Below are 25,490 nucleotides of genomic sequence, written 5' to 3' on the forward strand. Positions count from 1 at the left end.
TCTCTAGACTGATTGATTCTTGCCTGCATATTTATACCTGCCTCTGGAAATTTCCACTACATTCATCTGATGGAAGTGGGTATTCACCCACAAAAGCTGATGCTCCAATACGGCTGTTAGTCTATACGTCTTTGTTACTAGGCAGGAACAATTTCAACCTGTGGGACTCCATCAGCAAGTTCAAGGAGAGTCTCCCACAGGACCGAGCCCAGGAGTTTGCTGCCTTGGTGGAAGAGGGCAAAGCAGTGGTGAGAGGCACTCTCCAGGTGGCCTGGGACGGTACAGACTCAGCGGCCTGGGTAGTCACCACGGTGGTGGTCATGAAGTGCACTTCCTGGTTACAGTCTTCTGAGCTGTCCCAGGAGATACAGACTACCCTTCAGTACCTCTTGTTTGAGGGAGCAGGGCTCTTTTCAGAGCTGACTGATGCATGGCTCCATGGCCTTAAAGACTCCTGTGCCACCCTCTATTCCTTGGGCCTACACACCCCTCTGCAGGCTAGAAAGTTGTTGTGTCCCCCACCGGCTCTGCCTCCATTGAGGTCCTGGGTGCTTCCTGGTACAGCTTTTACTGGAAGAAGGACAGAGACAAAGGATTTAAACAGCATCACCCTTCATCTTCCCATTCCTCTGCCCAGCCTGGTTCTTCCAGGGGCGAAGAAAGCAAGAAGCAGACATTTTGAGGATGTGCCCGAGGATGGTGCCCCAGTCACTTCCCAGGATCCACTCCCCTGCTCTTTCCTCAACCGCCTACGCCCCTTCCGGTTGGCCTGGTCGTGACTGACCTCAGACTGTTGGGTGCTCAACATAATATCTTTGCCCTGCGATTTGTGGCCGACCCTCAGTCCCACCCACCCCTATTCCCTGTCCCTCTTCAGGGTCCCTTCTCATGGGCAACTCCTCATTCTGGAGGTCGAGAATCTCCTATGCCTGGGGGCGGTAGAGGAGGTCACCCCAGACTTGAAGGGGAAAGGGTTCTACTCTCGCTACTTCCCAATCCCAAAAGCAAAAGGGGCCTCAGACCCATTCTGGACCTGCGCTTCCTCAACAAGTCTCTCAAGAATTAAAATTTTACGTGGTCTCTCTGGCCTCCATTATTCCCTCCCTGGATCTGAGAGACTGGTACACTGCCCTTGACTTGAAGGACGCATGTTTCCATTTTCCCAGGGCACAGACATTTCCTCCGTTTTATGTTGGGCCACCGCCATTTTCAATTCACGGTGCTGCCATTCAGGCTCTCGGCAGCCTCAAATGTTTACAAAGTGCATAGCTCCAATGGCCACTTACCTGAGGCACCGAGGCGGCATCTCAATCTGATTTTCTCCACCTGTCATGACCTAGGGCTTTAATAAACAAGAAAAAAATCAACCTTCATTCCAGTACAACTCACAGAGTTCAACAATGAACTCAACTCGACTCTACTCAGGCCAGAGCCTTCCTCCCCGAGGCTCAGTTCCAAGCCATGGCAGAAAAGGAAATGCCACTTTTTCTGCTTGATCCGGGGGATTGACAGAGGCTCCCTTTTGGATGCTTTTCTGCTCCCGTGGTAGGAGGCTCTGTTGTACGCCTTCCCTCTAGTGCTGCTGATTCACAGAGTCCTCATGAAAATCAAGTAGGACAGGGCGAAGGTGATCCTCATAGCGCCAGCTTGGCCACATCAGCACTGGTTTGGCAAGCTGCTGGACCTCTCGGTGGCTACTCTATTACAGCAGCCGCTCAGGCGGGACCTGCTGTCCCAAAACCACGGCAGTCTTCTGCATCTGAACCTGACGGCGCTGCATCTGACGGCTTGGCTACCGCATGGTTAAATGTGGAGGAGCAGGAGTGCTTGGCTGCTGTCTAGCAGGTCCTACGGCAGCAGAAATCCCTCTACCAGAGTGACTTACATGGCCAAATGGAAGCGGTTTGCTTGTTGAACCTCGCTGTTAAAGGTATTTGGCTTGAGTGAACCTCGCTGCAGTTGATCCTGGACTACCTTCTGCATCTCAAGCTCCAAGACCTGTCTCTTTCATCTATCAAGGTCCGTTTGGCCACTATTTCAGCCTCCTGTCTGCCGCTCAAGTGTAGGTCAGTTTTCACCCAGAACATGACTGCCAGGTTTTCTGAAGGGCCTTGAGCATCTCTACCTGCACATCAGGTACCCTGTTCCACCATGGGACTTCAATCTTGTGTTGTCATGGCTCACAGGACCCCCTTCAAGCCTCTGGCTTCCTGCTCTCTCCTTCTCCTGTCCTGGAAGGTCATGTTCCTAGTTGTGATAACATCCGCCCGCCGGGTAACTGAGATTAGGGTTTTTACCTCAGAACCTCCCTATATGGTCTTCTCCAAAGACAAGGTCCAGCTGCGGCCGCACCTGGCTTTCCTGCCCAAGGTGGTCTCAGTTTCTTACGGGCCAGGACGTTTACTTACCTTCTTTTTTCCAAAGCCACATTAGTCGGAGGAATGTAGATTGCATTCCCTAGATGTCAGGAGGGCACTAGCCTTCTACATTGAAAGGACCAAGCTATTCCGCAAGTTGACGCAATTGTTCATTTCAGTGACCGTCATGATGAAAGGTTGTCCAGTGTCCGCTCAAAGAATTTCTTTTTGGATAACCGCCTGCATTTGCTACTGCTACAATCAGGCAAAGGTGCCGCTTCCGACGATCATAACTGTCCATTCAACCAGGGTGCAAGTCTCTTGGACAGCTTTCCCAGCCAATGTGCCTATCCAGGACATCTGTAGGGCGGCCACCTTGTTGTCCGTCCACACGTTCACATCCCATTACACACTTACCAAGCAGGCCCAGGGTGATGCTGGCTTCGGTGGAGCAGTACTGTAAGCCGCTAGGCTATGAACTCCGAGCCCACCTCCAAGGATATTGTTTGAGAGTCACCTAGAATGGAATCGACATGAGCAAGCACTCGAAGAAGAAAAAATGGTTCCCTACCTTTCCGAGATGTTCCTCATGTCCATTCCATTACCCACCCTCCTACTCCTCTGTCGGAGTTGCCGACAAGAAGGAATTGAGAGGGCGTAGGGTCTGCAGCACATAATATACCAACGCATGAGCACGGCACTCAAGGGGAGGTGCTACAGCTGACCCTACCGATACCGCTAAGGCAAAAATCTCTGACTGCACGTGGGCGCGCACACACCTAGAATGGAATGGACATGAGCAACAGATCTCAAAGAGCAACAGTTACAAAAAGGTAGGTAACTGATTGTTTTTTTTTTTTTTTAAATACATAGATAGCACTGTTAGCTGAACACACATTTTGACTGTCTCATAAGATTTAGATTAGAGCTGGGCAACAAAAGAGTTTGTAATTTAAGTAAGTAAATTAGTTGAAAAATACATTTTTTTTTTTTCAGTGAACCAAAACTATTTGCTAATTTGGTGAATAGTTTTGACGGGGGAAAAAACCTGAAAACAAAATGTCATTTTGAATTGACGGTTTGGTTCTAAAATGTAGTTTGAACAAAATGAAATGAAAAACTGGGGGCGAGGGGGAGGGAGAATAGTTTTGGTTCAAAACAAACTGCATTTTTTTCAATTCGCGCACCAAACTGAAAAATCAATTACGTGCTCAGGTCTAATTTAAATGCAACTTTAATCCTCCTCTAGGTCACCACTCCTCCCTCAGCAAATATATTAGAGTCCAGTGATTTTTTGAGGGGTGGGGGGTGGGGCAGTAGCCATGGCTGGATTTCATTTTCCCCTCTCTCCCTGTTTGGTGCTGCTATACATGCTGAAACTGCTTCTCCAGCCTGCTTGGCTGTCTCTGCCCTGGAGTTTGGGGTAGGGTCAATGTTATATTTTTGAGAGAAGCTTGAATACCTACTTTCATACACTCAGAGTTTAAGGCCAGAAGGCACTTCCTGCATAACATAGCCCAATGCCCTGTCCAGCAATTGTAGCCAACTTCTGCTGTAGTAGCAGAATTTTCCAGCCGTGAAATCCTGGAAACCACAGGGCTGTCATCAAAATATAGCTCTCCTTTTCTTCCTTCTTTGTTACAAGGAAGCCAATGCCACGTTCGCTCCTTTATTAGCATTAGGATCTATTATGACAGCTTTCAAATTTTAGAAAACAAGGTGAATTATCAAGTTATAATATATTTTGGTATGCCACTTAGTGACTCTGAGCTGAGTGGAATAACTGGAAGACATTGAAAATATTTGTACCTACAGTATGCTGCTTTCCTATGTGTATTAGAATTCTATTATTGAGGTTTCTATTCACTTCCTTTGAGCGACATTCAACCACAAGATAAATCCTGTTATTTTTCAGCAGCAACAAGAATGAATAATGCATAAGTGTGACTTTGCAGAGAATGCTGTGCCCATCATATTGGAAAGGAACTGAAAGGATCCTCCCCCTCTTCACTAGCATTCTGAATGGCTGCCAAAGGGTGCTTGGGAGCAATGCATTATCTCCTGTCAACCTCTGCCCCCCAGAGTCCGAGAGCACGGCCCCTGCAAAGCTCTCCCTCTCTTTGTGCCCAGTGTGAGACAGACCAGCCTACTCGTTTGCCATATGGTACAGTGTGTGCTATCAGATAAGGACAGGTGGTGAAGCATTACTTCTGAACGAGTGGTATTGGGAGCCAAATTCTCAGAGAAGCAGTTCAAAATGGTGACTATAGCTGCTCACCTTTCCGCAGCCCCAGAATGATTTGTATTTTCATAATCCCTATTGGAGCACATAAGGAGATTTAAAATCAGGCCAGATAAGAGCACGTCTATTGTCTGGGTACAGATTTGAAAGAGGTCTCCAAGATGCAGGGCTGCTTCAGTGCCTGCTGTGTTTTGCACCTCTGATCCTGCCACAGAACCTGGCAGGCCTGAAGGCAACTGAGGCATCACTTGGCTGGTCTTGGCTGTGCTGCAACATGCTATGAATGAACTCAGCACAAAATATTGTAAATAAATAAAATGTTACTAATTCATAGAGTTCTGTGCTAAACAATCACAATAAATCTGGTTCATATTCTCCTCCTGCTGGTAAAGGAACGAATCTGGGAACGGTCATTAGATAACTCAACACTTTCGCTATACGTAAACCATTAAACAAGTCTTGGAGCTGCCTCCCAGGAGCCAAAGCTAAGTAAGGACAAACAGAGTGAGGATTTTTACAGTCAGCTTAAAGAACAGCCAAACTGAATGGTTCAGGGTAAGGAAATGAATAAAGAAACTGGCTAAGTTACTTTTCCGTGGTGCTCAGAGTTTCTTCTCCCCACTCTGCTTCCCTCACCCAGATCTATAAAATTCCTGGACAATCACTGCTCTGTGTAGCAGAGAGGATGGGGGAAGGGAATTAGTTCAGGTAGCTCAGCTTCCTCACAGGGACAGGGACTTCCTCCATCCACACCCTTGGCCTATATTGTCTCCAGTTCTGGATCTCGGGGAGAAAACAGAAAAGAGAAGGATACCATTAATTCATCTTATTAAGTTGGGAGTGAGGCTGTGGTCTCTACCGAACTGTGACTCGGTCCTGAGTGTGCACTGCAAGAGTGGGTGCACAAGAGCAAAAAGAATAAAGCATTAATAAAGGCCCCATCCCAAATCCTGTGTCAAGGTCCATGGATTCTAGTCTGTCTCTACTGTAACACATGCTGGCACCAGTATATAATACTTGTACTACTGTGGATAATATTTTGCTGAAAAATGAAAGCACTAAAAGTAGAATAGGCCATTACAACAGCCTCCTGTAGTATATTTAAGTCAGGTGCTCTGATGGCTTATTCCAAATATTACCTTGAGCCTTTGAATCTATTTGCGTGTATTCATTTTTCATGAGAACTACTGTGCTGCTTTGGAAAAGTGAGAAGTTTTCTATCTTCTTTCCCTTATTACTGTTTCAAAATATTTTCCAACTTTGCAGAACATTATACATCCATGGTCATACAAAGTTGGATTTCACGGTCTGGCATACTGCAATTGAAAAAGCAGCACGTACAGATGGTAATGCCTTACAAGATCAGCAGCTCAGCAAAAATGACGTTCCTATTATAGTGAACAGCTGTATAGCATTTGTTACACAGTATGGTAAGTGGAGTAGAGATTTTATTCAACTCGCTGAACTCCTAGGATCATTCATATAATACTTAAGAAGCATCTCTATCAGATTGCATTGAATGAGTTTATGTGCTACTGTAGCTAAAACCCATACTCGTTTATTAACCCTGTCACTGCTTTCAGCAGGTGCTTTGTGTTGCAGTAGTTTTTGATGTGTTAGAGATGCACAGTGCAACATACCTGATTATAAGTGAAACTTTGGGAACTGCAACTTGAACCTGGCTGGCAATCCATGCGTCCCCTTTATAATTTTGTGTTGTGGAGTTTGATTCACTGCATGGTTAAGCCCAAACTTTAAGTCCCATATGGCAGGAAATCTGCCACATGCAGTTGTGCAAGGTCTCTGCAACCCCCTCTGCACCTGAGCACCCAGAGCTGGTCAGCTGATCCCAGGAAGTGAATAAAGTCAACCAGGATGAAAGAGCAGGCTGAGCATATATCCTGAGAGATCTCCACAAACTGGGATCCCAGACTGTATTTTTAAAGCTACTGCTCCCTCTCCGACCTCTTTCACCACCTGGCAGAACAGCCAAAGAAGGACAGGGGCATCTATCCTCTACTAAGGTAAATCTGTCTGGAGCACAGTTTCCTGTAGAGGGTGTGTGCAAATTGCCTTCACCCTTTGCACCATTGAGAATTAATCAAGCCTAGTGTTCTGAACCCTATAAAGACATGCTTCCAGAATATGACAGTGTCTGTGTCCTCTGTCAGCATGGAATAGGTTTAATGAAGCGTGCTCCATACATACATATTTTAACACTGATGGTTTGTCTAGCTGAATAACTTTTGTTTTGAATATGGTAGTGCTGTCTTATGGTAAACCGTGGTATCCCAAGGTGTAGTGTTCTTGGCTGAAACCAAGAACAATTGTTTGCTTAATTATTTTTGATTCATTTGCAAGCTGAAGAATTTTTATAAATAACATTTTATTCTCCCAAGTATCATAATCTAGTTGTATGTGTTTAACTGTTACTGAAGCATGGGAAGTGTGATGCTGTAGTTATGAAGGAGAAGGCACGTTTAGGCTAATCCCTTGTTTTCAGACATTTTTAACGTCCCTTTCAAAAATTAGCCTCAGGGTTAAAATGCTTGTTCTCAGCTCAGAGGTATATAGTGTCCTTTTTAATGGGATGATTATGATAATTAGTATTAGTATTCTGAGTGTGAGAGAAATAAAGTGTACTCAGCTGAGACAGTTATCAGATGCTTCTTTCTTGCTAGAGTAGTGGTTTATACTTAAAATATGCCTGAAAAGGAACAAATTGCCATAAATGAATTTACCAGGCCCCACACCAAGGTTAACAATGCAGAACCACTATCAGATGATAGTGCTTTTAGATAACACAGTAGAGGTGAGTTTGAAGGAGAATGTAAGCTGGTGATTTTCATGGATTTTGACAGAGTTTCCCTCCATACATAAAGGGTGCCATGGAAGAAAGCAGGGATGCGTTTGTTGGAAACATGAACTAGCTGGCAGCAGAGCTGGCATGATTGGCAGCATTTTTAAGGAGAAGCAAGGGAAAAGCAGCCTCTACAAAGAGAAACAATTAAACTGACTACACACACAGTGCTGTCAAATGCACACATTTAACAAACTTAATATAAAAGGCTTTATTTATCTGTAGTAGTCGAAGGTGACGTTCATAACATATTTTCAGGTGTTTTATATTTCAAATTGGCAGTGTCTCTTTAAGCTTCCAGTCCACCCACGGGAACAGTGGAATTGCCAGTGGCTCCCTTGTGGTGTCTGGAACTTGTCCACCTGAAAATGAGAGAGAATCAGCAGTGCCGTCATTAAGGCCTCTGGAGTCAAACATCTCAGAACAAACACACACATTAAAATAATACCTTTGGATTAGTCCCGAAGGGTCACTGGGGGAGGGTCAGAAGTGCAGATATATTAAACCGGAAAGAAATCACCTTATATAAAGAGGCAGCGCCCTTTCCCTTTATCACCTCTTTTATGATGATTATAAGAAGTCCATAAATGATTATTGGAATTTGTAATTTTAAACTCTTCCTGAAGTAGTGCTCATAGAACAATTTGACATTAATAAAAATCCACTAGAAAGAGGCCTATGTTAACTGTAACTGGGTTTGGTGGTGCTGGTCAGTGTTGTGTAAGGAATAATGTTTTGATTTTAAGAAAACACTTGATTTTTTCCTTGTGTTCCTGTATTTAAGGTTTAGGTAGCAAACATATCTACTCAAAGAATGGGGATCCTTCCCATGTGAGTGAGCTGCTAGAGAGCTTCAAAAAAGATGCAAGAAGTGTTAAACTGAGAGCTGGAACACATCAGCTGGAAGATGTGACTGATGTACTGAAATGTTTCCTGTCTCAAATAAATGATGCACTTCTCACTAAAGAGCTTTATCCATTTTGGATCTCTGCACTAGGTAATACATGCAGGGCAAAATAAATAAGTCTTGTTCATAGCTCAGAAGTGATCTTTTAGGAAAAGAACATGTAAATGTGAACTCTTATTAACATGTTTAATACAAAATATTGTATTTTATATTTAATATATATGCACAGAGCAAACATCAGATTATTGAATAATCAATAAAAGGATTCTATATATATTATTTAAAAATCACTTTGAGAAATTATGGGTGAAATCCCAGCTCCACTGAAGTCAGTAGCAAAAGCATTAATTTGTACACTCGGACCTGTAAATAATGCTCTTTGCCTGGTCTTCTATGTCTACTGCTTGCAAATATACAATCTTGTGTTGTGTTCCAGTAAGATGTCCCAAGCTAAGTAAGGTTAGTCAATAGCTGGATGTGAGGTTTGCAAGTAACACACACGTGCTGGAGAAAGTGGCATTGCAGTTCCAATAGAGGCCATGTATTTAGTAGGTGGTGCCTCTTCCTCTGAGTACGTACTGAAGAGCCCTGGTGGTTAAGGGGCATGATACTAGTGATGCGATATTCCAGGGGTTGCCAAACTTACTGACACTCTGAGCCACATACAACAATCTTCAGAAGTCCAAGAGTCAGGGCGCGCCTGCCAGGACTTAGGGCTGAAGCCCCAAGACCGTCCTCCCCGCTGGGCAGAAGTCAGAGGCAATGTGTGAGGGGGACACATGGCGTCATGTGCCCTCCCAGATTTTTGCCAGGGTTTGCTGGCCCTGCTTGGTCACCTGGTACCACTGGGCCTCCTCCCTGCACAGCAGCTGCAGGAGCCGGCAAGCTGAAAGCCGCGCCTTGGGTAGAGGCAGCAGCAAACAGCTGGGAGCTGCAGGGAGAGTCGCTGCTTTTGCTGCTGCCTCTCCCCAAGGAGCTAAAGCAGAAGCCCCTTCCTGCAGCTTCCATCTGTTTGCTGCTGCCTCTCCATATGAAGCTAACACCTGGGAGCTGCAGGGAGGGGGCACTGAGGGTAAGAGGGGACGCGTGCCTAGGGGGGTTTGATGCAAGCTGTTGGAGGGGCCAAACCTTTAAATTGTGTGCCCCCCCCCAACTCACAGCAGGCACCAGTCGTCACTGGCAGAAGCCCTTAGCTCCACCACCCCACTGCATGGCAGAAACCCCGAGCTCCCTCCTCCCAGTCTGGTAGGTGGAGAATGGGGGCTGTGGGAGGCTCCGGGAACTGCACTTCAACTATAAACGAGCCGCATGTGGCTCACGAACAGCAGTTTGGCCACCCTTGCCATATTCTGCATGAGACATAAATCAAGCTCTTGACACCTGCAGTCGTTAAAGATCCTTTGGCTTAATTAGTTCTATATGTGTGATATATACACATCAGTATGGATATATGTGTGTTACTAAATCTGTACTTGTGCTGTTGAGTAATTTGTTGTTTATATATGCCTCTCTTTAAGAAGTACAAATAAAACAAACTTAAACATGAAAGAAAACGGTGAGACTTCAACCTAAACCCAACTTCATCTTATTTTAGAAGCCCAAGGATATGTCTCTCCACCTAACAGAGATCAGGATCAAGTCCATAGTCACATGTTAACTGGGTTTAAAATTAGAGTGGTTGGTTGAAAGGTTTTTTGGGGTCCTTAATAGTTAGGAAACATATAAACACGCATTTATCTACTCTGTAAACAGTGCTAGCATTATACCTCCTGGTATAATTATAGGAGGTGAAGATTTTACTATTAGGACCTTGACTTTTGTTGAGGTCAACATCAGGGTTTATTGACCGTGGAGATAAATATTGACTGAAATGAAAATAAATGATGTTTACCTGCAGGGGCAATAAATCTTTATATTGTTTACCAATAAAAGTGAGTAAATATAATTAAGAATTATGATAACATAAATATTGACACCCTTGTAGTTTAAACTTTTGAGGTTTTTTCCCCCCCAAGTACGGTACTGGAATTGTAGATTCCTTTCAGAAGAAGGATGGCCCAAGTGGTTACATTGCTAGCCTGGGACTTGGGAGAGACAGATTCAATTCCTTTATCTGCCACAGATTCCCTGTGTGACCTTGGTCAAGTAGCTTAGTCTTTCCGTGCCTCAGTGTCCCATCTGTAAAATGGGGATAGTAGCACTTTGCTACCTCACAGGGATGTTGTTAGTATAAATACATTAAAGATTGTGAGCTGCTCAGGTACTACAGTAATGAAGCACACAAGATTGATACCACTGTAGTTCACTTACATGACACAATCTTATTGACTATAAATATGTCCAGTTTCATTTTAAGAATAAAACATTGAATTTAAAAAGTATATAGCAGCATTAATTGCTCTATAACTTTGCAAAAGATGGAGCTAAATATAGAAGTTTGATGAGTATTGGCCATTTGAGAACTTGGCAAATTCATGGGAAAGATAGCACCAGTAACTTAGAGAGACAATGTGGGTTAGGTAATGGCACATATTGTAGGAGACCATTCAAAAAGAAGGAGTTAGTAGGTTACAGATTTTTGTAATAAGCCATAAATCAACAATCTGTAAACCACTAACCCCCTCTTTTTCTCCTATGACTGCAGAGGTGTTAATGGGCCACTCTACCTTGAATGGTCCCTTATACTATGTGTTAACTACTTATGCTGAACAATCTGTTCATCCTTGTATTTTGCTGTGAAGATGGGATTACTTTTCCCAGACCTGAAGAAGAGCTCTGATGCTGGAAGCTTGTCTCTCTCATCAACAGAAGCTGGTCCAATAAAAGATATTACCTCACCACCTTATGTCTCTAATATCCTGAGACCGACATCGCAACAACAACACGGCTTAGTACCAGTAACTGGCCTTTGACCTCAACTAAGATGAAGTGTAGGACTGAATTTTGAAACGTAGATTGCTGTCATTGAGTCAGCAGTCAGAAAAAGTTTCATGAGCAACATTTTAAATTAGTTTTTTCAGGGAAGGTCCATAATGAAGTCTCATTGACTAACATCCTGGCTAGTGCATGTGACTAGAACTCTGTTCCAGCTTTGCAGCAGAGACTCTTGTTGTAGTTAAATATTACCAGGAGTACTTGTGTGACAGTTATAAATAAGTGAGAGAGGATAGGTACACGAGGTATATGTGGAACAGAAATTTAAATCAGTTTTTTATATTTTCCAAGTAGTGAAAAACTATATGCAACAGTGCATTATATTTTTATGTAGTATTCTTAATACACCATCTTGCTAAACACTGAATAGAGATGGTTAGTTATTAGCTGGAGAGAACAGAAAATTTGCAAAACAAGATTTGAGGCAGAAACAAAGAGGAGGGGAAGAAAAGCATGATATGAGTTAGTGGTTTTATTCCTGAGCCTGGCAAGGTAGGCAGCAGGTTCGGCTTTAGGCACAATGGAGAGAGTCAAGGTAGATGCAGGGTAGAGAGCAGAGTAGATCAATGGATAACACACTGGACTCAGGAGACTGGATTCAATCACTGGCTCTTCCACTGACCTGCTGTCTGATCATGGGCAAGTAACTTCACCTCAGTGAGCCTCTGCTTCTCATTTCACCATTCATCTCTCTTGTCTGTTTAGATTGTAAACTATTTGGAGCACTGTGTGTTTTCACCCCAGTTGGGGCTTCTACATATTACTATAATAATAAGGTGCAAAAAAAGTATATTCTCTCCAAATCAAAGCAATTTACAAACTACAGACACATGCACTCTCTAAATATTAAGGCATTCTTTGATGAAAAACAATTTGTTGCTTTCTGGAGGCTGATTGGTTGAATTGTAATTTTAAATGACTAGATGTTGCCATTGTAGTGGATCAGTATTTTTCTTGTTTTGGGACATGCATTGTGGTGAATGTCCAGTGACTTTTTGTTTCCTCCTCCATTAGATACACAGAATGAAAAGGAACGAGTGAGGAAGTATGGAACTTTTATTCAGAGCCTTCCACCAGTCAACAGGGCAACTTTGGCAGCTTTAATTGAACACCTTTACAGGTCAGTGGGTCAGCAGATCGACTCAGATTTCGCACCACAGTAGAGAACACTCAATAAGCATTTTTTACTTCACTGGCATGACTGAAATGTCATTAACACTTCATTTATCGATAAGTACCAGAGCTATTCAACTAGTCATGGCTAATTTTACTGATTCATAAATAGGATTAATAAGATTTGCATTAATTTGTAATCTATAAACTGTATTTTTCTTACATTTTAATTTTAACTATAGATACCAACACACTTTAAAGAACAATTTTGCACTGACAGGAAGCTGCAGATATATAGTGAATTTTAAATGAGCCGATTAAGACCAGGCTACCTGAATCTGTCATCCTCCAAAAGAGATGGGGCAGAAGGACCTAGGGAGTTTTAAAGGATTTTTAAAAGCCCTTTCTAATAAGCTCCATCATGCATAGCAGTTCCTGAGAAGAGAAGACTCTGAGGGAGAGTCTAATATGTATGATGGCTTTAAGAATTAATTTTCCTAGCTATGTTTCATTACTTTTTAATTTTGCAAGTGTAACAGCCCGGGGGAGTGTTTGAAACCGTAGACTGAAGCACTCAGCAAAACCCGTATCTCTTTCTAAGATAGAGTAAGCTGTGAAGAGTGTATCAGAATTGTACAGCTTGGATGCTCCTGCACAAGTCAGACTGAATTAAATGGATCAGTGTTAATTGTTGTTAAATAGTTTTTTTTTTTGTTTTTTTTTTTTTTTTGTTTTTTGTTTTTTTGGTAGTAGCAACTGAATACGTTCCACTACTATTTGTCATAAACTAGCTGAATATCTGAAGTGGGGGTTCTGGAATGCCTGCTTCAGTACAATATGCGGAGTTGAAGAATAAAGCTACAACAGGGGTTGTCCTTAAATTATTCTATCAATATAAATAACAATTTTTAAGTCTTTAGTGATAATTCTTTATTCTTCTTCGAGTGATGGTCCCTATTGTCTTACATTATGGGTTATGCATGCGCACCATGCTCCCGCAGCTAGAGAATTTGAAAGCAGTTTCTGCTGGTCTGTGGATGTGTCCTGGCACATCTCGTGCCCATGCTGAAGAGGATAAAGGTCGGGGCAGACCAACTGCCTCTTCAGTTCCTTCTCACTGCCGCCACATGGTCTGAGTCAGATACTTTAGTGTCCTCAGCTTTGGCTTTTTTCTACAAAATAAAACTTTTCAAACTAGATGATTCTTAACAGTTTTAATAGTTTTTACTGTTTAGTATTAGATTAATTTCCCAGGGGGACCTTCCCACTGACTTGTTCCCTGTTCGGTTACTGGACTATGCCCAGGACTCCAGGCTTCAAACTCAGTGCTTCCTACTCATGATCCTTCTCGATCAGCAATGGCCACCAACGCTGTTTGTACTTCCTTGGGGACTCTCTCATTGCAGTGTGGTGCAGTATCTGCTGATTGTTCCCCAGCTGTATCCGAGAGAGGTGGGAACTTCATCTCCACAGATATCTCTTGGAGGACCCAGGCAGGGGATCACCCCTGTACATTAGCCTGATTCAGCAAAAAGTACACCTCCTGCTGCAAAGTCCAACGCTGACGCAGGAGAATCTACCCCGACAAACCCCACGGCAGGGTCTTATCGGGAAGCTAGGAAGCACTGTCATAAGCATGAGACTAAATCTTCCTGTAAGTCCACTTCATAGAAGTTGGACTCAGCTGTAAAGTATTTAATATGAGTATTTAATATGTCCTAAATCCCAGTGGTATGACAAGAAAGTCCATAAGCAAAGGACTCCACCTGTACCAGACTGTATTCCATCAGTACCATCCTCCCTGGCTTCTTCCAAACCCCAGGATCCGCCAGGACTGACTAAGTCAGATCACTGCCAACTATGGATACCACCCTCCTCATAGGCTCTGGTGGCCTGGACAAGCAGAACCCCTCTCCTACTAGGGAGCTCTGTATCTGATGCCCGCCTCACAGGACATTTTTGCTCTCCCAGATCCGGAATCTCCTTCTCCATTGGGCCCCTCCATTTCCAGGGACATATCACCACCTCCGGGAGAATCAACCGCTGGAAGGAGCTCATCACCTGACCCATCTGCAGAATACATCTCCCCTCCAATGGCACTGACAGTACCACCACTGGCACTCCTCATCAGGAGATTCTGAGTCATCCAATGAACTGCTCTTCCGTTATCCTGTGTGTCCACCACCACTCAAAAGACCCTCACTGGCTTGGGAACAATCTCTACCTCATCTAACTTTGAGCTTCTGCTACCCCATGCCATGGGGGCCCCTGTGACCACCTATCAACCACGCCTACTGGTCTACTCCCCCTGAAGAGTTGATCCAATTTGCCAGGGAGACACCCCTTGTCTCTCCGCTAAGGGGATGCTCAGATCTGCTCCCGGATATGACAGAGGAGGAGGAACATTACGTTCCTGATCTTGTAGTTCCACTGGAACCAGGAAGGCTGCCATCATCATCCCTGGATAAAGTGGTGACTTCTAGCCCCCCTGCCTCCTGATGACTTCAGGCAGTTCTAGGACCTTCTCTGCAGAGTTCCTGGAAAGTTTCAAATTGCTTTTGAAGAGATCCAGGACTCCCAGCACAAACTCTTAGACATCTTGCATGCTTCTGGAACCAACAGAATAGCTCTCCCTGTTAATGAAGCCATACTGGAGTCAGCTAGGACAGTTTGACACACTCCTACCACCTGCACTCCTACCACCAAAGGGGCTGAGAAGCACTATTATGTGCCGGCCAAGAATTTTTGTTTTCACTCCCCTTTCCCAATTCACTGGTGGTCCATGCCTCTTCTGAAAGGGCTAGAAAGCAGCATCCCCCGTCTACTCCTGCTGACAAAGAGGGAAAATGCCTGGATCTGCTTGGAGGAAAGATCTTCTCATCATCCAGCCTCCAGTTCAGGATAGCCAAATACCAAGCATTACTGGCTTAATACATTTTCCTGAATTACGCCAAGTTTGTGAAGTTTGACAGCCTTCCGTATTAAGGCAGATCTCTTTTTCAAGCTCTGACAGACAATGGCAAACTGGTAGCCAGGACCACCCTCCAATCTGTAGTCGATGCTGCCTCTAGAGCTACAGCTACCGCCATTGTCGTGCGCAAGGAGTCATGGCTCCATGTGTCGGGATTCGCTAAGGAGTTCCAGGATATCATTGAGGACCTCCCCCTTGATGAACAGGAGCTCTTCAACCAGAAGGCAGACGAGTCCTTCTATACCCTGAAGGTTTCCAGGGTTGCCCTCCACTTGGTATGGATATGCCTGTCACTAAGAGGAAGTTTCACCACCCACAGGTCACATCTAGATTTATGGCTCAGCAATTTTTCTATCAGAGCAACTTTGAACCAATACATAAGAGACCAAGAGTTCAAAAGTCCCACTTCCTTACACCCTCGGCAATAGGCTTGGCATCTCAATCCCTGGCTCAACGTTATTTTTGATGGGAGCTCAAGAGCCACAAAACACTAAGCCCAACACCTCCCGCCCCTGCCCCACAGTATTTGGGGGTCATCTGGAAGTCTTTTTCAACACCTGGAGTGTGATGACAATGGACAAGTTGGTGCTTGGCGTCATCCACTCTGGCTATACAATACATTTTGCAACACTACCTCCTCCAGAAACCTCCTCCCCGGCCCTGGGGAAAACTCTCATGTGAGAGTATTCTCAAGAAGTGAACTCCTTATTGCAGCGAGGAGCAATAGAACCATGTCCCCCCTCAAGACCAAAGGAGAGGGTTTAACTCCACCTACTTCCTAATATCCAAAAAGAAGAGCACTTGGAGACTAGTGCTTGACCGCTGCCATCTCAACTGTTTCATTCACAAACTCAGATTTTGCATGGTCACATTGGCAGTGATAATTCCATCTGTAGAAAAGGCCATGTGGTTCATGGCTCTCAATATGAAGGATGCATACTTTCACATAGCCATTCATCCTGCCCATAGATGCTCTCTCAGATTCATGGTGTGCTTCAACCATTTTCAATAAAGAGAACTTCCTTTTGGGATAGCAACTGCCCCTAGAGTCTTTACCAAGATATTTTCAGTAGTAGTAGCAACAAGGCCTGGCTTACACTGTGGGACAAAAGGTATGGCTTTTTACAGAACACCTCTGCACAGACAGACCCTCTCAGAAACTAGACCACCACTTCCTTGGCCTGTATCGGATCAACTTAGTAACCTTTGAGCTTCAGTTCCCTCAGTCCCTTAGGGACCACCTTGTATTCCGTGTGTCACTCCTAAAACCTTACACTGAGAATACATTTCCCTATAGAGCCTAAGCTCCACAAATACAAGGTCAAGTGGGGTAAATTGTGATACCTGATTGACTGGGAAGGTTACAGCCCAGAGGAATGAACTTGGGATCCAGCAGAGAATGTTCATGCTCCTGCCGTGGTTCAGGCCTTCCATAGGAGCCACTCAAGAAAACTGGACCCATGTCTCCCAGAGGGTGCCCCTAGGGGTGGGGGTTATGTCATGATGCACAGGCCTTGAACCCAGGTCCACAGGGTTTACAGGAGCAGACATGCTGCAACCCTCCACTGGACCAACTGCTGATCCAGGACTCATGAAGCCCAGCCCCAGTTTGAGGCTCTGCCTCTGATGCCCCATTGGTAGAGCCCCAGAGCAGCTGATTGGCCTCCTGGCCCTACTTATGACAGCATCAGGAACAGGAAGTTGTCTTAAAAAACTGGGATCCACTTTGTGCCTCCTGCTTATGCTCCCCCTCTTCCCCCCACCCATCCCCTGGCTTGACTTCCTGGCATCCTGACTCTGGCTTAGCTCTGGACTTCTGACTTTTGGTTCTGATCTCCAGTCTGGCTTTGGTTTCTGACCTTCCAGGATCCTGGCCCAGCTGACTTCTGACTGTGGATTCCAGCTCCTACCACTAGGTCTGGCTGCCCATGACCCGGCCCTGACAGCAAGAACATACCTGTCCAAGGATAGGTTCTAGACCATAAATAATACCATAGCTCATGTGTCAAGCAACCCTCGAGTACCAGTCAAAACATCTCTCTCTCCTAGGTCATATGGCCTCATGCAGCTATATCACCCTTTTTGCAAGACTCCACCTTCATTGCCTTCAAACTTGGCTACAATCACTATACTCCCCAAACCATCATTCCATGAACCTCATGGTGACAGTTCCAGCCAAGCTAGTGTCTTCCCCTGCTATGGTAGACAAATCCTCTTCAGATAAGCACTAGTGTCCCTTTTCTCCCTTCCCTTCCAGACAGGAACGTTATTACAGACACATCCCTATTTGGTTGGGTGGCCACATGAATAGCCACCGAGCACAAGGCACCCGGACATCTCGAGAGTCCAGGATGCACCGCAGTATCTTGGAGTTGTGAGTAGTCTGGAAGTCATTCAAGTCCTTTCTTCCATTCATCCATGCTCACCATCTCCTTATAATGTCAGACAATGTTACAACTGTCTTCTACATCAACAAGCAGTGGGGACTGAGATCCACCTCCCTGTCAGGTCTCTGGAACTGGTGTATCAGCAATCAAATCTCCCTATTGGCAGCCTACCTTCTGGGAAAATAAAATGTGCTTGCACATTCCCTCAGCAGACATTTTACAATCGACCAAGAGTGGGCGATCCATGATTTGGTACTGCACAATATTTTCACTCTATGGGGACCCCAACCAGGGATCTGTTCACCGCTTTATAGCAAACAGGAAGTGCATCATGTATTGCTCCAGAAGAGCCCTAGGATGCCACTGTTAGGGTGACACTATGCTTTTTCCTTGGTGGGACCAGTTCAACTGTCTTCCCTCCACTACCACTTCTGCCACAAGTTCTACACAAAATCCAGCATGACAGAGTGCAGGTCATCCTGATAACCTCCTTCTGGCCAGACAGTTCTTGTTTCCTAATTTCCTCCTCATGTCAGCCTCACCACCAATCATTCTCCCAACATTCCATGAGCTCCTGACCCAGTGGAAGGGCAAGATCAAGCACCTTGATCTGCATCCGTTCCACCTCAGGACTTGGTATTTTGATGGGCATTATCTGTAGAATGTTCATGCTTCACAGCCATATGAAACATCCTCTCTAAAAGTAGAAAGGATACTACAAAAAATGTTACCTAGCTAAGTGAAAGAGCTTCTCGTCTTGGGCACACCAAAGAGGCATTCTCCCAGAGACTACAAATCTTGCTTTCATCTTGGAGTATATCCTCTCTTTTTGAAGACAACAGGTTTGTCCATGAGCTCCTTGCGAGTCCACTTGGCGGTGATCAGTGCATACCATCCACTTTCTTAGGGCTACTCGGTCTTCACACATCCACTGACCAATAGATTCTGGAAAGGCCTAATAAAAACCTTCCCACCTGTTCAGAAGCCTATTCCCCAGTGGGACCTAAACCTTGTTTTCTCAGTACTCACAAGGTTTTTTTTTTTTTCTTTGAGCCTTTAGTTATAGTCCATGTCCATCCTTTTCATGAAGGTTGATTTCCTTGTGGCCATCACCTCAGTGGAAGGGTTGGCCAACTTGGAGAGATGATGGCCAATCCTCCGTACACTACATTCCATAAGGATAAGGTTTCTTTGCATCTGCACCCCAAATTTACCCCTAAAGTAGCTTTGGAATTTCACCTTAAACAAAACATTGTTACCTGTGTTCTTCCCAAAACTGCACACTTCCACACAGGAGCAAAGACTCCACTCCCTCAGTGTTCGGTGGGCCTTGGGTTTTTACCTACAGAGAACAAAACAAATCAGGAAATCCCTAAGACTTTTGTCGCTATAGCGACTGAGTCAGAGGGCACGTCATCTCCACCCAGAGAATCTCCAAATGGTCTCTGGCTGCATTCTACTCTCTCAGCTTTCGAGCCTCCCCCCCCACTCTCCATGAGTTAAGAACTCATTCCACCAGAGCGCAAGCAACACGTATGGCATCTCTTCAGGAGGTAGTCCTCCTCGAAATCTGTAAAGCGGCCACATAGGGCTCCATTCACACATTTGCAAGACATTATGTCCTGGTGCAGGACTTTTCTGCTGATGCCTCCTTTGGTATGGTGGTACTCTGCTCAGCCCTACCATCTACATCCTCCTCCTACTTAGGTACTGCTTGTTAGTCACCCACAATGGAATACAATAGGGACATCACTCGAAGAAGAGGAGATTACTTACCAGTAACTGGAGGTTCTTCGAGATGTGTGGTCCCTATCTGTATTCCATTATCCACCTTCCTTCCCTTCTGCTTTAGAAGGAACTGGAGAGGTGGATGATCCGCCTCGCCCTTCACTCCCTTGGTTGGAGGCACAAGATGAGCTAGGGCATATGCACGAACCAGTGGACACTGCTTTCAAATTCTCCAGCTCTGGGTGCATGGTGCGCATGCATAACTCTCACCCGAATACAGATAGAAACCATGCATCTCGAAAAACCTCCAGTTACAGGTAAGTAACCTCCTCTTCCAAGTATGGGAAATGCAGGAAATAAGGTTAAAATCAGTAAATTGTGAGTTTTTAAGGTGCCCATGTAACCCCACACCACCTGGGTGTGGTGCTCTATCCCCTCTAGTGGCACCTCGACCACTTAGAGATTAATGAGTCTGCTACAGCCTTAGCTAAGAGCCATGTGGCTTTTAGCTCATGCAGTAGATGCTTATGCATTTAGTTCCAGAGGTCCCAGGTTTGATCCCGCCTGTCGGTGTTACACTCACTTTAAGCAGATATAGCAAAAGTTGGCACCTAGTGCCCTGTGGTATTTTAAAGAAATGGTTGTTTCTTAAAGTATCATGTAGAGCATAATGTGCTTACATATGTATATGTATACGCACGTATAGCAGTGACTGTTAAAAAGATTTGGAGATTGTGGTGGAAGCATAATCAGTTGAACACGAGCTCCCAATGTGATGCTGTGGCCAAAAGGTTGTGATGGGTTCTCCATCACTGACAATTCTTAAACCCAGATTGAATGTTTTTCTAAAAGAGATGCTCTAGGAATTAGTTTGGGGAAGTTCTGTGGCCTGTGTTATACAGGAGGTCAGACTGGATGATCACAATGGTCACTTCTGACTTGGAATCGGTAAAAAAAAAAAAAAAAAAACTAGTACAATTGGTTAGAAAATTTTAACAGCACTATAGAAACAAAAATGTTTTAAGAGTTTCATTATCTCTTCCCCCATTTTCTGACCATATCCAACTTATACAGATCACAAAATGAAGTAGTAGTATGAAAATGATTATTGACATGACACCACTCACTACCATAGATCAGAGACAGAAAGAAAGCATCAATTAATGTTTGTGTAAAAGTACATGAAATCATTACATACATGTAAAAGACTAGATAAAAATAGGTTAATAATTTTGTTTAATAAAACTATACTGTTGAAAATACGGCTGTTGGAAAAGCACTCTGTGTCCTTGAGTCGAGCATGAGCAGTGTCAAGAACAATGGAGTATTCTAAATGGATTTATTCTCTTTCAAACAGGGTGCATAAATGTTCAGAAATCAATTATATGAACCCGCACAATCTAGCCATGGTGTTTTCATCATGTTTATTTCAAACTAAAGGACATACCAGTGAAGAAGTCAATGTAATAGAAGATCTAATTAAAAATTACGTACAACTCTTCGATGTAAGTATCTTACATAATGTAGTGTCCTAAGTGCTCTGGTAATAGAATTTTGTAAAATGTCTGAAAATCTCTATGCATTTCATGATCTTGCACAAAGATGTTGTCTTCACAAATGTTTTTTGTGCAATGTTGGTTGCACTGCTTCACAGTGTGCAGGATTCTCTAATTCTTTAGCTCTGTGGCCGTTGCTTTTTATTTGGCTGCTTTTAGACATTAATTCTGAACTAGTCTAGACTGAAGAGAAAAAGCTGTGTTTCTAGAGTTGTTGTAAATCAGTCTTTTCCAAATGAGTGCGCACAACTCTTCTCACTGGCATGAAGATGGCATAGTTTTTAACAAATTCCAAGATTGTGATCTTTGAAAGTGGTATGTTTGTTCACCTATTATGGTTCTTGTGTTGCAGCTAAGGTATTCCCAGACTTTTGACTCAGTTAATGATGAGCACTTCAGAGAGATACTGTTTTCTTCCAAAGCTCTTTGCAGAAGAACTGAATCCAATTGAATTTGAATTTATTCATTACTAGTGACTAATCTTTGTGACCCATTCTTCTTTTTTATCTGGGGTCACAGAGGAAATGTGTTGATATTATAAAGAGCTCAGCGGTATGATGGATTTTATGGAAAAATCCTCTTTAGATTTACATTCGATAAAAAATAGTGCCTCTTGTTTGATACTAGAAAAAATCTCTCAATCAGATAAAATACATTGTAAGCGTAATCACTCCTAACAACCCTACTTGATTTTCTTAGTGTTGTTAGCCATTATAAAGAATCCACTAAGGATGATAAAGCGTTATGTTAGTTTCCCTCTAACTTACCGAAATATCAATTTTTAACAGATAAATGAAGATCAGGTCAAACAAATGGATACAGAGAACAGCTTTATTACCAAATGGAAAGACACCCAAGTAAGTGGTGAAACTCAATTGATTTGGGAATGATCGTAACAAAAGAATATTTTGTTGTCATGTAGCAGTTTTGTATTTCTTTATGCTGATTTGCATAATGTACCCATTTCGAAAAGAGACATAAAACAGCAAAGTGAAACAACTGTGTCTATGCAGCGTTGTTCCCATGAAATTATGATCTAACACATAATGGGACTATATCTTACCTATATATCTCACTCAAATTTCAACTTTAGATGTATTTCTTTCCATATGTTTTATAAACTGTAGGAAGTAGTGATTGGCATTGTTAGGAAAACATTTTGAGCTCCTATCTTTAGGATAGAATTCTCTGTATGTATTGGAGTTTTATAAAACAGGCTTATCAATAGATAATGGCGTGGTCTGAGCTTCAAACCATAACGTTTATTTTTAAAAAAAACAAACCCACTTTGAATTGCTCTGTGAAGTTATTAGGAAGCTGTTGCATGTTATACTCTCTGCAAGAAGAACTGTTAAGTGAGTAGCTACATGCTTCATTAGCTAAGGTTTGAATAGTGTTCACGTGTGGTCCCAATTAGAGCACATGGCAGTGATTCTAAGACAGGAGCTGAACCTTGGGAAGCTGTTGCTCAGGTGGGCAGCTGAATTAACCATGACAAAAGGAAACCTATGGAACTTGTGATTTATGTAGGAGATCTGAAATAAGGTTGGGGAGAAGCCCTGGGAAGTTTAGGAGTTTAGTAGGGCTACAGGAGTTAGTGTGAGGGAGACACATCAAACTATGTCAGTATTGGTGGCTGCCCTTCTAGGTTATGCGTGTGGTGTAACACGTAAATCTCAAAGTACCTTAATTCATCAGTAAAAGTAAGTTTGTTATGGTGCTCATGGAAGTCAGATGTTCCATGATTCTCTGTATTTCTGCTGAGCTGTATTACTTTGTCTTCTCCCCTTCTGCCATGGATGTCAAATTTCATTGCTCTGGAGAAAGGTGCTGTTGTATGGCCCTTTTGTGGATGTGCATGTATGAAAACTTGAATGCCTTGTGTGTGTGTGAGAGAGAGAGAGAGAGAAAATTCTGCCTCATGTGAAGATTGTGTTGCCACTGGCCTCGTTCATGCAATGTGTGCACCTGACTTGCCAGTGCAAAGGGCTAAATATAATACCACCACATGCCTCCTGCTGGCAAGGGACTGAAATTTACATTAAAAAAGAAATACAGCAACATCTTATCTCTATTGCTTTTGAGTGGTGATGCTATTGAGAGAAGACTTTTGCTGGGAGGAATAAAGTCTTGATGCCTAAGATCTAGGCACATAGAAAGTTGGAGAAAAGATAATTTTTCTACCTTCTAACTGTGTGATTTCCTGGAGACTTAGCACCAAGAAATGCCTGCAATGAACAGTCCCTTTCATAGGATTTCATCCCCATAGGAAGTCATGAGGGAAGCTCCAATGGCTATGGTGCTATTTGCAGTTTCTCCTGGTGTCACTACTGGTACAGCCACTGAAGCTAAGAGCATAAATGAGAGAAGTGCCTTGGGAGTGATTCCACTGTTACTTCCATGTGTTTGGAGTTGGTGGGAAAAGAGAAATAGAAGGCGTTGGGCACGGGTGACCAATTTGGGAGCTCTGGTTGCTGATAGCTGAGTGCATTCAGCCAAAACTACAGTTCTGGACAGAGCGGAATGCTAGGAAGAGGCAGATGTGATGTTCCATGTTTTATTGGAAAGATCACTATGGCACTCTCTTTAGGAATTGGTTCTTGTTCTGAATGCTATTTTCAAAAGGAAAGAGGCTAGAGGCTTGCTTTCTCATTTTTAAAATTGAAGTTTAAGCTTCCTGCAGTCATTTGGTGTCATTTAAAAAAAAAATCCATTATGCTATACCTAATTTTCCCACAGTAAAACCAAAGTGAGACAGATCCTTGTGAATGATTGACCAGTTTATGTGGGGACTTTAGTAGTTGCCGGGAAGAAGAATTGTGAGAAGCCTGAATTGTGTTTCTGACTATTTGTTTTCACTTTGCTTGCAACAAATTCTGCTCTATTCATAATCAGACTTCATATGTGATTGTTCCACCCACTGCATTTTATAGCCCCTGGCTTGAGTCTCATCAACCTATCAATAGCTGAGTTTAAATTCTTCCAACAAAAAGCACTTTTATTTCAACCTTAACACAAACAAACAAAGATATTCAACCAGAAATTTCCAGCTCGCAGCTGAAGAGTGATGATTTGTAGTGTAATGTGATATTTAGACTTTTGAAAGTAGTAGAGACAATGCTTCCATTTAATTATGTATTTAATTGTCAAATTCTCTTCCTTCTTATTTATTTTAAAGAATATTTGAGTCACTACTCATATTTGTGTGAAATGTCATAGTTTCTATGTATGTATGTGTTGAGACTCTGGGAAATAACTTACAGTAACCTACACAAAAACTAGTTGTTTTTAAAGAAATACACTTCTAGAATTGTCATATTCTATTTTTAAAATCAAAGACAGTACTCATTTCAAAGGTTTTATAAAAATAAGGGAAGCTACTGCCTAGAGATTATATTTACTTTAGTTTAAGGAAAAAAATGAAAAAAGTATGCATTATGCGTTTAAATTAACCTGTCCAGATGTCATTTTTAAAGTCTGTTTTTCCTTCAATTGCTCCTTTTAATGGAAAAAAGAACTCCAAAAAAGTGCTAATGCTGGGTAATAAAAACTGTCAAATCTTCATGAGGCCTCACCTGAGGTAAAGTATCTGGCCGTTGATTTTTCTGTAGATATTGTCACATTGCTATTTAATATTGTAACTGTAGATGTATCCTGTTTATCAGTAAGTGCGTGTCCTCTTTCTGCAGTACCATCTCAGAGAATTCGTGATGTATTCATAGATTCATAGATTCTAGGACTGGAAGGGACCTCGAGAGGTCATCGAGTCCAGTCCCCTGCCCGCATGGCAGGACCAAATACTGTCTAGACCATCCCTGATAGACATTTATCTAACCTACTCTTAAATATCTCCAGAGATGGAGATTCCACAACCTCCCTAGGCAATTTATTCCAGTGTTTAACCACCCTGACAGTTAGGAACTTTTTCCTAATGTCCAACCTAGACCTCCCTTGCTGCAGTTTAAACCCATTGCTTCTTGTTCTATCCTTAGAGGCTAAGGTGAACAAGTTTTCTCCCTCCTCCTTATGACACCCTTTTAAATACCTGACATACCTGTATTGTACAGCTCCAACACATCTGTGATCTCATCTTCACTCTATCTAGCTCTTTTTTGTACTGTGCTTTGTGCAGCATTCTTATTTGTATGTATTTGCTTACCCCAAAGAGAAACTCTTGTGGAACGTAGACTTTGTTCTCAGTTCTAAGTACAAAAAATCTGCTTTTCAGGAAGCACTATTTCAGTTTCCTCTTCCACAAACAAATGGCAAAATGTATCAACAATATCTGTGTTTTGGCAAATCTCACTCTGAAAAGAAATAGATTTTTTTTTTATGGATAGGTTCTTACAATAAATTACTCCTCCTCTTTTCACTCTCTCCAGAAAGTACTTTGTTATGCAAGTCTGGGCAAGTAGAATTTTGAGTCCTCTTATTC

The 25,490-nt window shown here is 43.1% G+C and overlaps 1 protein-coding gene across 1 annotated transcript in view; it reads left to right on the forward strand.

The window, feature by feature from the left end:
* The window catches only part of ARAP2 (ArfGAP with RhoGAP domain, ankyrin repeat and PH domain 2), a 195,639-nt gene that overhangs the window by 113,684 nt on the left and 56,465 nt on the right, over positions 1–25,490 (forward strand). The window contains exons 19-23 of the mRNA XM_026648167.1: positions 5,866–6,029; positions 8,244–8,456; positions 12,315–12,420; positions 20,857–21,004; positions 21,844–21,912. Coding sequence (XP_026503952.1) covers positions 5,866–6,029; positions 8,244–8,456; positions 12,315–12,420; positions 20,857–21,004; positions 21,844–21,912 — 700 coding nt within the window. The remainder of the gene's footprint in view (positions 1–5,865; positions 6,030–8,243; positions 8,457–12,314; positions 12,421–20,856; positions 21,005–21,843; positions 21,913–25,490) is intronic.

Source organism: Terrapene carolina, unplaced genomic scaffold, assembly GCF_002925995.2.
Source record: "Terrapene carolina triunguis isolate 2854851 unplaced genomic scaffold, T_m_triunguis-2.0 Scaffold66, whole genome shotgun sequence".
NCBI classification, from domain to species: domain Eukaryota; kingdom Metazoa; phylum Chordata; order Testudines; family Emydidae; genus Terrapene; species Terrapene triunguis.